Source organism: Alosa alosa, chromosome 5 (assembly GCF_017589495.1).
Source record: "Alosa alosa isolate M-15738 ecotype Scorff River chromosome 5, AALO_Geno_1.1, whole genome shotgun sequence".
In the NCBI taxonomy this organism is placed as follows: domain Eukaryota; kingdom Metazoa; phylum Chordata; class Actinopteri; order Clupeiformes; family Clupeidae; genus Alosa; species Alosa alosa.
The window spans coordinates 2581052-2593430 of NC_063193.1; the positions used below are offsets into that span (position 1 = coordinate 2581052).

General features: G+C 39.3%; 1 protein-coding gene across 1 annotated transcript in view; it reads left to right on the forward strand.

Annotated features, from left to right (window-relative positions):
• Window positions 1–706: 706 nt before the first annotated feature.
• The window catches only part of gas2l1 (growth arrest-specific 2 like 1), a 40468-nt gene continuing 28795 nt past the window's right edge, over window positions 707–12379 (forward strand). The window contains exons 1-2 of the mRNA XM_048243942.1: window positions 707–1971; window positions 4985–5092. Of these exons, the coding sequence (XP_048099899.1) occupies window positions 1309–1971; window positions 4985–5092 (771 nt within the window). The 5' untranslated portion in view covers window positions 707–1308. The remainder of the gene's footprint in view (window positions 1972–4984; window positions 5093–12379) is intronic.

A 12379-nucleotide genomic window follows, 5' to 3' on the forward strand; every position in this document is an offset into this window, starting at 1 on the left:
TAGCATCGCGTAGAGCACCTTTAATTAAGATCCATCGATCTGCTTTGTAGATACAGCCCAAACACTGCATTTGTGTGACCTGATGCAACCTTGACCTTTCACCCAAAGACCTTGAGTACCCAATCAGGTCATTGAGCCCTTACAGTGGTTAAGTATACCAGGTTTGATGTGGATGTTTCCACCGGCATGGGAGATATTGGCCCATTTTTCGATGGTTAGTTAGTATTGTCCCAATATCTGCACTAATCTTAAACTGTACTGTATTTGAAGTGGGTAAGTAGGCTGTTTGAGAGACATCCTGTATGACAACTAGTCCTACCGACGAACTCCCTTACTAAATCGACATTGTTGCACACTTGAAACAAAATGTCTTCAACCAACGTAAAAGTTAGGAGACTCGTGACAACAACCATAATGCAAGCCTTTCGGTTCACAGTGGGTATCATCAGCTCAAATAACATGACCTGTAGCTCCATCCTAAAGTTGCCAATGTGCGTGGTGAAATTGTGCACATCCCTCGGTCCTAAAGTAGCCTAGGCTACCCCCTATACTGATGGTAGATCTACGAACACGATACAGAAAGTGAACAAATATATGTTTAGCGCGTTATCCACTGTAGCCTAGCCTACTTGCCGCCCCATCAGACACGCATTAGGGTGGGTTCAGATTAGGGAGAGGTTATCTGGGCATGTGCGTCACTGTTCACTAAAGGCTGCACAGGGTTAACTTTTCTCTCCTCGACTCCTTGCGCTTATCCTCTCATAATGAGATATGCCTGCCAGGCATAGCCAACCGTATAAGCCAGGCGGATTCTTCAGCGCAAACAACGAAATGCCGTTAATTTAAAAGACTGGAGGTCGTTGTCTACATCTAGTATTTCTGTTTAAAGCGTTGCTGGAATGGACCGCTATAGCCTAATTGTCAACGTCTTCGGCGCCTGTCGAAACGACCTTGATACAGGGGAGGCCTGTTTGAATATGTCTGCCGATATGCGAGGATGCTCGACTCACTCAATTTAAACTATGTGGATAACGCTTTGTCATGGACCGCTAGATTTTCATCATTGTAGGCTATCAGGTGAGAATGGGACAGACGTCATATTACTCGAAGTATTTCTCTAACCAGTGGAATAGGCTATAGCCTATAGTCCCCATAGCCTACTTCGAGGCTGAATTATCTCAGCTGTGAACCATGTGTTAGCTTTCTGGATTAGTCATGGCTATCATCACATGTTTATTCAACGACATTGTGTGATAGAATAGGTTCTTCATTTACACTAGTAAGGTATAACCTTATTTCGCTGACATCATGGCCGATCAGAGCAGTATTCAGTCTGCTGCTTCGAAAAGTATACGCCCATTTAAATCAAGTGAGGAATATCTCTATGCCATGAAGGAAGATCTAGCTGAGTGGCTGAACATGCTGTACGACTTGGACATTTCTGCAGAGACGTTTATGGAGAGCTTGGAGACTGGTTGTGCTCTCTGCCGTCATGCCAACAACGTAAACCGTGCAGCGCTAGATTTTGTATCGTCCTTCCCAAAGACAACACTACGGATGCCAAAGAAAGATGTGGTTTTCCAGTCTCGTAACGTCATGCCAGGCTCATTTCTGGCCCGGGACAACGTGTCAAACTTCATCGGATGGTGTCGTCAAGAATTGGGGATCAAAGACGTGCTGATGTTTGAAACCAATGATTTAGTTGAGAGGTGTAATGAGAAGAATTTTGTGTTATGTTTGCTGGAAGTTGCGCGCCGCGGTGCCAAATTTGGAATGCTGGCCCCTATGCTGATTCAGCTCGAGGAGGAGATTGAAGAGGAGATTCGGGACCAAGAGAATTTAAGGAAGCAGAGTCCTCCCAGGAAAACTGTAAGTCGAAAGGACAGTGTTGAAGACCTACACCCACCTTTGTTGGATCAGTGGCATCAGAAACAAAGAGTGCTGTGTGATATGCGCAACTTGGACGAGCTGGTGAGTATAGCCTACTTAAGAGTAATCAATATCTAGCAAAAGTATTGTTCCCTTTTTTAATAATAATAATATTAATAATAATAATAATGATGATGATGATGATAATAACCTGATTACTAATGTAGAAGTAGGCTAACTCATAAAATTACCTATCAAGTATGATGACATCATACATCATGATATATTTTCATTTGAAAGCCAATGATTATCAAGTATGATGACATCATACATCATGCTATCTTTTCATTTGAAAGCCAATGATTTGGTGTTCTGCTTGCTGTGTGAGGAGCAGTCAACAGGGCGAATGTGTGTGTGTGTGTGTGGGGGGGGGGTTAATACATGATATGTATTATGTTAAATGCTATGTCCAAAATATAAATAACAAAAATGCTTGTCTAATATAGGCTACATTACACAGTCATCTGCACATTCATACACATTCCATCATATTCATGTACCCCCATCATTGATGTATGGCCCTTGTGAAAATTACACAAGTTACTTGGCAGAACTATGACAAACGAGCAAACACTTATACTACACTAATGAAATGTAGCCCCTCCCTCCCGTGCAACTGAAACTCTCCTGAACTCCCATCTTGTTGGTGAATGGTTATTTACTTTTGATTTTTTACTCACACTATTGACTGACACAATCGAAAACAAAGCCTGAAAAAAAATAATGTTCGAATGACTGAATAAAAATCCTAAGGATATATATCCTGCAGGGTCATTGCACGTCAGTTCAACCAGGGCCCACGCACTTAGGTCTCAAAAAATTCTGAAAAAATTACCAGGTGTACCTATGTTACCCAGGAGACACACTGCAAAATTACTCTTATGTAAGATCAATACTTTCCAAGATACAGCCAGTTTTACAGGGGGAGGGGGGTGTCGATTTTGTTCGGCCTCTTTTTTTTGTCAAAGTTCACAAGCCCACAGCGCAAGAACTAAACCATGTAGGAGGCTCAAATTTTGCATGCTGGTACATAAATAGGAATAGTATGTAGCAAAATCGTCACGTTTGGTCTGGATAATCCTGCATGGTCATAGCTGTCCCTCAAAGTTGATACAAATTTTATTGGAGTTTTTGGCTGGCCTCTGTTCAACACAACACAATGGCAAAAAAAATTAATCACTGAATTGAGGGTAAGATAAGAACAAGCGTTGCGTCGCGCTTGGTGCCTTGTGTACGCGCCCAAGGTCTTAACGGGCCAAAGTCTTAACAGGCACTTCTGCCGCATTCTGAGTGGGTCACATTGCTTCTAATATAGGCTAAGGAAGTTGCTGTGCCAGGTTGGAGCACTTACCCTCCCTTCTTCTATCTATCACTGAGTTGCAAAAAGACTATTTGAGAGTTAGCATTATTATGATAGTCTCAGCATAACTGAAAATGAGGGCTACCCTCAAAATGAATTTCTGAGGATTAAATAAAGATTGTTGTTAATTAATGAATTAAAGAATGAATATATGTGTGACTGCGTGAAAGTCTGTTGTATTGATGTATGCAGTGGTATAGTCTAGTTTGCTCAGTGTTGAGAAGTAACAGAATAGATGCAACAGGATCACATATTTAAAATACAAAATATGAGTATTGTGTAGTGTATTTAAATACAGTTACAACTCAAATGGGTGGTATTCACAGTACAGTTACACCGATATGTTTAAGGGATTACATTTTGACTCGTTTTAACCTTTAGGCCAAGAGTTTTCAAACTCAAATTCAAATATTTTTTAATCAAACCATGTAGCCCTTTGTATCTCTCAGGTGGTTCCTTTCTTCTCCCTCTCTGTTCATATTGATAGCTTAAATGAAAAAAAAAAAACCTGTATCAGGCAACATGTTTTAAGCCAGTATAGGTTCTAATTTCTTGACAATGTTCTGCAGAAAATGCATAGGCTATAACCTCCCCTTTTGGTGTTAAAAATATTATTTTTTAAAAAACCCTCTCTGTTGTAGGTTTTTGACACAATTACGATAACAGTTTTTCATTACACATAGGCTTATCAATCCATCCTCAATGTAGAAGATGTTGTGGGTTGCTGTTGACATTAACTATGGGTCTTGCAACTCGCACTAACTGCTTTATCTACTGCTAATAAATTGAATACAATGTTGATGTTATCCAAAGTATTCAGAATACGTTGCTCTCTTTGAATCAGAAAACATTGAAAAATATTTCATGTCGAAATTCTATCAAAAATGTATGTTGATACATTTATTTTATATATACAGTATATATGTATGTATGTATATAGGCTGTCAAATATCAAACCAACAACGTATATCAACATTTCTACATACTCACTAGAATGCAAAGTCTGTTGTAACATGATGATGCAAGCTGATTCACAATGAGCGTCAATTTTCATTCTTGCCGGGAGAAACACCTACCTCACACAACATTATGTGAATGACTGCTATTTACATAACGGTCATGGGGACCCTGTAGTTAATATTTTTGTAGTGTGCTTTCTTTCTCGTTAAATGTTCCAAATCCCACATTTTCTGGAAGTTCGTCTGGGTTTTCCCAGGCTAATGCTTTCTAGAAACAGGTGTTACAACGTAGTTGTTTGTTAATGTGAGGAGGTGTGCTCACAGAGTACCAACAGGGGGCAGTTAGGCCCTGTAAGGTGCCAGAGGTGCCAATACCTAGTGGTGCCCTACTTGCCCCCATGTCGACTCAGATTCACCACATAAGGGAAGGCAACCATTCTTTTGACCATCTCCAATGACAAACACTGTTCCATAACACTAAGAAATGGCAAGAAATCATATGGACAAAACATTTTGGATCACATAATTGTGAGATCTCTGATGCTACTAGGGCTCTTTCTACTGTATACTGTAATATACTATATATTTGTGTAGCAGTTTTTACATCTTTTAACATTGCCACAGTCTTAATTGAAACGATGATTTTAACATTGTCAGATTTATGAACTATAACTAAAAAGGTTTATGTAAAGTACATTTTCATATCATTACTACAGCTTTATTTTGTGTGCTGCAGGTCCGTGACATTTTGGGCCAGTGCTCTTGTCCTGCCCAATTCCCCATGAGCAAAGTTTCAGAGGGGAAATATAAAGTTGGTGATTCCAGTGCTCTGATCTTCATTAGGGTAAGTTGTATTTTCTATTGTAAACTCAGTTGTCCAGACATTAAATACGAATTAAAGTTGTTCTGGAGTTGGATTTATACAAGTGATGTGTGGGTCGGGGTTTTGGGACTTCGGGATTGATTGGATTAAAAAATACCTATAGGACAGTGCCCTCCAGAATTATTGGCACCCCTGGTAAAGTTGACTGAAACAGGTATATAACATCATTGTTTGGTGATTTATTGTAATCTCACAATGAAAACAATGAGGAAAAATACTATGGAGCTAAATTTGTCTCAGTAATATTTTTATATGCGCAGAGGGGGATCCACAAATATTTCTTGATTTGCATGTGTGTTTTGATATCTACAAATTAAAAAATCATATTTGTAACTCGTATATTGATTTTTACAAATATAGATGTGCATTTGTAAATAAAATGCCATTTGTAAAACCGAAAATTTAATTTGTGAAATGTGATTCTGCATTCTGCAACTCAAAGATCGTAATTCTTGATTTCGCTTGCAAACTGACGGTTTTATGCATTTACTACACAAAGATTATGGAAATTAAACACCACTTTTCCATCAAAAAGCTTGTTGTAAAAGGCATAACTTGTTAGATTTAAGAACTAGGTTCGCTAGCTCTGTGTGTTATGAGCAAAGAATCTTTGGTTATGAGTCCCATAGAACAACACTGCCCTCTACTGGATTAGAAAGTGTCAGCAGGCTACTTGTGGATCTGGGTGGCTTCTCTGCGCAAAGTTTGTATCAAAAATACGTGATCCACAAATGCTGATCCACAAATGCGAAAACGAAAACTGTGTGTGCTGGTGATCCACAAATGCAAAATTAGATTTCACAATTTTTTGTTTTACAAATGCCATTTCATTTACAAATACACATCTACAACTGTGAAAACCAATTTACAAGTTACAAATATGATTTTTTTATTTGTGGATGTCAAAACATGAATGCAAGTCAAGAAATATTTGTTGATGTCGCCATCTACTGGATTGCGATTTGTGTGTGCCGGTGACTTAAAGTAGGCCTATTTACGTGTGGATTTGTGTGACTTTCATGTCAAGAACGTCTTAAAAACACGTAACTTTGGAAAGCGAAGAATGCGTGTGCTGGTGATCCACAAATGCAGAATCACATTTCACAAATGAAATTTTCGGTTTTACAAATGCACATCTATATTTGTAAAAATCAATATACGAGTTACAAATGATTTTTTTATTTGTAGATATCAAAACACACATGCAAATCAAGAAATATTTGTGGATCCCCCTCTGCGCATATACAAATATTACTGAGACAAAGCTCCATAAAATACAACCTTGAAGGGAAGCAAATGTATTCTGAGAAAAAAGGAATATTTCATAAAGAATTAAATAATCAGATAATGATCAAGGTAACAAGGGAACTTTCAACATTAGTGTATGGTTTTCTTTTTTTCAGTAACGTATGAAAATAAAGTGACACAGAGGTTAAATCCCCTAGTAATTTCATTGGAATTACATTGGAAAGACAAGACAGTAAATTTAAATAAAAGTACACAGTGTTGACATTTGTAAGTTAGTGAATGGCTATAAAAACTAGGTACTTCGTTGGACATATTTTTGCCCATATTTACAGTTAAATAATTTTTAAGTAAAAATAATTTAGGTTCTAATAAACTGAAATTGTGACACATGCTTGGACAATCATGTTTATCTTGCCCCCACACACAGTAAGGAAGTTGGTAAGAACGGCAAAATAAGAGCCACTGGTGGAGAGTTACAGAAAAAAGTTTTATGTCTTCAAATAAATCTTCAAAAGTGTCCTCAGTGCTAATAGATTATGTGGAGGGCTTGCCAGGTAAAAGGTAACAGTTACTGAATGCCACAGTGACTGTCTGGAATCGTGGTCTATCACTCAATTTTGAACTCAAATTGAGTTCTTTGGCAAGAAACACTAGATGTAGCCTAGAAATCTAGACGCACCCTAGCGGCAGCAAATTACATTTGCTGCCAGGACTAGTCTAGCAACTCTCCGTTGGCTTGTGAGCTCGAAAAATTAAACTTCTATCAGGCCAATCAAATCGTGTATAGAGTCGTTAGGCAGGCTTAACATAATGATTGATGGCAGAGTTGCAACGGTTTGGCTTGAATTCCCTGCTATTTGAAAACAAATAAGATGGATGTTGCTGTTGGCGAACAGTGTGACACAAGTTAAGCTTTTATTAAGTTGGCAAAAGTTTGAACTTGCCAACTAGTGTCGTGGAAAATTAACCACTTTCTCGAACCTCCAATCTCATTAAGCACTCTGATGTCAAAGGACCCGAAGGAGAACACCAAGACGAGAGATGCTGAAGACTGTTGATTCTTTATTTGCCGTCTTGCAGTGAAGATACAATTCTAACAGCGTCAGGACTGGACCGTCAGGCAAGAGAGCGATGGGTAACAGCTGCTTCCCCGATGAGATCTGATCTGAATGTGCCTGCGCTCTACCTTTTATGCTTCTAGGGGCCTGGGAGATGTCTCTTTCTCCTAAGAACCCAGGCCCCTTTTAGCCAATCAGAACGTTTCTCGAACTTGGGATATTGGTGGAAACTCCTCCTCATTTAGACATTAAAAATATGTATTGGCCAGGTTCTATGTGTAATTACTTGTTGCTAGGTAGGGCCTGTATTCGTTTTGGCTCTGTGAATCACTGTCACCTAATTGTACTTCCTCTTTTTACCTGCCTTGACATTTCAATCTTATGACTTCCAGACAGTCCAGTCTTATGACTTAGTCTCATCATTTTTCAGCAAATGTTGCATGACATTGTACAAACAGTATTACATCAATTTTCTGGTAAATCAAATCAGCATACACACACATGTATATGATCAAATAAAATCACCACACATTGCACAGACAGTATTACATACATTTTCTGGTGAATCAATCAGCATACACACACATGTAAATGATCAAATAAAATCACCACACATTGCACAAACAGTATTACATCAATTTTCTGGTAAATCAATCAGTATACACACACATGTAGGCTTGGGAATCGGTTCCAGGTATCGGTAAGGAACCGGTTCCAAATGTTCCGAACCATCGGAATCGTACACATCCAAACATTAACGATTCCAATACAAAGCTTTGTTTTACAAATGTATACTTTTTTTTTTTACATTTTAAAGTATTCAACTTCTGTATTGTTATTGCACACTTGATATTCATTCTCTAAAACCACTTTAAATTAGACATTCAATGCCAACAACTCTCAAAGCCATCCTATAAGTGTTCAGCAAATGGGAATCGATATGGGAATCGATAAGGAATCGCATCGACAAGCAGACTCGACAATGGCATCGATATCGATAATTTCTTAACGATGCCCATTCCTACACACATGTATTTATGATCAAATAAAATCAGCACTTAGCCAGGTTATATTGTGTAATTACTTGTTGCTAGGTAGGGCCTGTATTCGTTTTGGCTCTGTGTGTCACTTTTACCTAATTTTACTTCCTCTTTTTACCTGCCTTGACATTTCAATCTTATGACTTAGTCTCATGATTTCCAGACAGTCCTGCCTTTTTTAACTTGAGATATTGGTGGAAACTCCTCCTCATTTAGACATTAAAAATATGTATTGGCCAGGTTCTATGTGTAATTACTTGTTGCTAGGTAGGGCCTGTATTCGTTTTGGCTCTGTGAATCACTGTCACCTAATTTTACTTCCTCTTTTTACCTGCCTTGACATTTCAATCTTAAACTTCTTAAAGACAACCGATTATCCCGCCCCTCGGACTGAGCACTGCGAACGGTGAGTGCCCAGACCCTACATTTTGATGTGGGTCTGGCTCGTCAGGCTACTCTAGATGGGTTTCTTAAAAAACTCAAATTCAAAGTTTGTACTGTCACATACCTCAGTTTCCATCAGTTGCTTCCAGGAAAGCCCGAGAAAGCCCAAGAAAATCTGTCGTCGAGCTCATGCTGGCTTTACAACAAATACTTGAAGTTTATTTCCCCTCAAAAATAGGTAATTGAGCACTGTAATGGTTATGACCATTTATCACCCGGAGAGAAGAAATACTCTTTTCTGATTGGCTGGCGGGGTGGCTTTTAATTCTGAATAGAGTGTCCCAGTGACGCCACTTCCGTTTGCCTCCATGGGACCTATCTTTCAAAAAATTTTGACCGCCAGTCTATGGCGAAAAATAAATTATTTTCTGGTCCCAGTTGACTTGTGCCTTGAATTACCCATATGAGGTTTGTCAATTTTAAAGACAATTTTTCATGTAAAGACATTTGCAGTTTGTTTCGTAACTATTGAATTACAACATTGTGAAAGATCGTAATTCCAACGACTACAAACCCATCAGTTGCGCTAGTGACGTTAGCTCATTCACAGCCACACTAGATTGTACAAGCATACCAGCAACAGGTCTTAATTGGGCTTTCCTTGCCGATGAAAATTAGGGCTTTGACTCGATAACTTCGTTATGCAAATATAATTCGATTATTTTAAAAATTAAAGATATTCGAACGAATTTTAGGGATCTCTTAATATTCAAACCTGTAGCCTATGGAGATAATTTCTATAAAAGTATTTGGTTGTAAACGTTGTTTTCAATTCAGATTCCGAGGTTTTTTTCACGCCTGGTGAAGTAAAATCGCAAGCTCATCAGCAAGGCTATTATTGGTCATCTGGGCTCCTGTAGGTGACGTTAGCATCCTGGCTGGTTCGTGCTTAGTGAGCTCACACATAGACATAATAGACACTTTTATTTTAAACTTAACCTTCCTCTGATTTTAATCACCTCAGTTATCAATCAAAGCAAACAGGGAAAGAAATGGCAACACAATCATAAAAAACACTCAAATAAATAAATGTGCAGATAAGTCTGAATGAAAAGCAGCACTGGTTGAAGTCTGGAAATATTGTAAACAAAGTAACGTTAGCTTAATTTGCTAGTTTATCATAGTCTGGTTAGACTGTTCAGTTTCCCTACGTGTGTTTAAGTTTCAAATTAATACTTTTTCTCCTTGGGACAGGCCCGTTTGAGTCTTGGAAAATACTTTTCCATTTGCATTGGGATTGAGATGATTAGAACTTAGCAGTCAATTTGAATGCAACAGTTTTGAACAAATTCATGCAGCGTGATAATGATGCTAACCGGATTTAATAGCAATTTAGCCAGTCGTCTTGCACGATTAATGTTTAGATTACATGTGCATGCTGTTGAGAGGGAGCGAGAGAGAGAGTGCACGGGGCAAGGAGAGTCTGTGTTGAGGTAGGCCTACTTCTATCGCCTACTCTGGTAGAGTTTGACATACTACAATGCAAAATATATTTAGCCTATTTATTTATGGACAACGTAAGGCAGGAGGTGTGTGTTGCTTTTAATTATGAATGTTCTATCGAACGTTTTTTTTTATTGATATCGATTACATGTCTATTGCGGTACATATCGCTATCGTTTTATCGCCCAGCCCTATGCTCAATAATAACAATTTTAACACACGATAAATACTCAGCCTTTAAGGTCGCACGAGTCTATTGACATTGACTGATACACTGCCCTCTGGTGGACAGAACATATAGAACTTAGGTTTGATACCAATATCGGTCTTACTGAAGACATTTAATGGTTAAAATATGATTAATACATATTCGAATATATTCGAATTTTAATATTAATAAACAAACGAACTTCGAATATGATTTTTGGGCAAAAGTCAAAGCCCTAATGAAAATACCATGAGTCAGAGGATTAAACACATCCGGGAAGTTGTATCAGAGAATGTCTAATAGGAAGAGAATTGGCACTGTCTGGTTACTTCCGGTTTCTGGACTGGTTGCAGTTCCTCCTCAGATTTCACTTGAGGGCGCTCGCAGGCGAGTGCAGAATGCATTGAGGTCTATGGAGCTTTACCCCTCAATATCCACTTTTCTCTGGATATAATTTTTTGAGTAGTAATTTGAATGTTGCATTCGCTAGGAGAGGCAAAGAAAATACACACTGTTGATTGTTATATTTTTTGAAGTCACGTAAGTCTTCTAAAAAGCCTTTCAAATATGTCAATGACGTCATTCATTAGCACAATGCTAGCGTGATATAGGCAACAACGACCCAACCTGTAAGAAATGAAAAGGACATTACATTACATTACATTACATTACATTACATTACATTTGGCTGACGCTTTTTAGCCAAAGCGACTAACAACATGGTAAACAGTTTAAGTTTTAGAGCAGTTCTCAACAATTTTAGGACAATTTAAAAACACTAAAGTACAGTAAGAATAAGTGCATCAGTGAGTGCTGTTTTTAACAGTTACTTGTCAGTTTAAGACGGCTGGTGAGTGCTAGGATCAATAAGACTTGTTGTAAGTGTTGCTATGAGAGGAGATGGTCTCTAAAGAGCTGGGTCTTCAGGAGTTTTTTGAAAATGGAGAAGGATGTCCCTGCCCTTGTAGGAACTGGCAGTGTGTTCCACCAACGAGGAACAACAGATGAGAAAAAGTTTGATTGGCTTGAGCGCATCGGGTGGTAGAGCTAGATGTCGCTCGTCTGAGGAGCCGCAGCGGTCTGGAGGTAGCGTGATGTCTGTATGAGGGCATTCAAGTAGGTGGGAGCAGAACCGAGACTACTTTGTAGGCAAGCCGCTAGAGCCTTGAATTTGATGCGGGGCCGCCACAGGTAGCCAGTGTAGCTGGATGAGCAGCGGGTAACGTGCCCTTTTGGGTTGGTTGTAGACCAGGCGCCACCGCTTTCTGGATCATCTGAAGTGGTTTCACTGCGCAGGCTGGGAGACCTGTCAGGAGGGGCATTGCAGTAGTCGAGTCGCGAGATGACTATTGCCTGAACCAGAAGTTGGGTAGCATCTTGAGTCAAGTAAGTCCTGATTTTCCGTGATGTTGTAGAGTGTGAAACGGCATGACCGGGCTTACTGAGGCAACATGATCTGAGAAGTTAAGTTGGTTGTTGAGAACAACTCCTAGATTTTTGCAGTCCTGGTAGGTGAAACAGACAGGGAGTCAAATTTGATGTTGATGTCGTGGTGTATGGTAGGTTTAGCTGGGAGGACCAGCAGTTCAGTCTTTGAGAGGTTCAGCTGGAGGTGGTGTGCCTTCATCCATGTAGCTATGTCTGAGAGGCAATCCGAGATCCGTGGCTGAAACCAAGGGGTCATCAGGTGGAAAGGACAGATAGAGCTGTGTGTCGCCTGCATAGCAGTGGTATGAGAAGCCATGCGAACGGATAATCTGTCCCAAGGAGGTGGTGTAGATAGCAAAGAGAAGGGGCCCAGCACTGA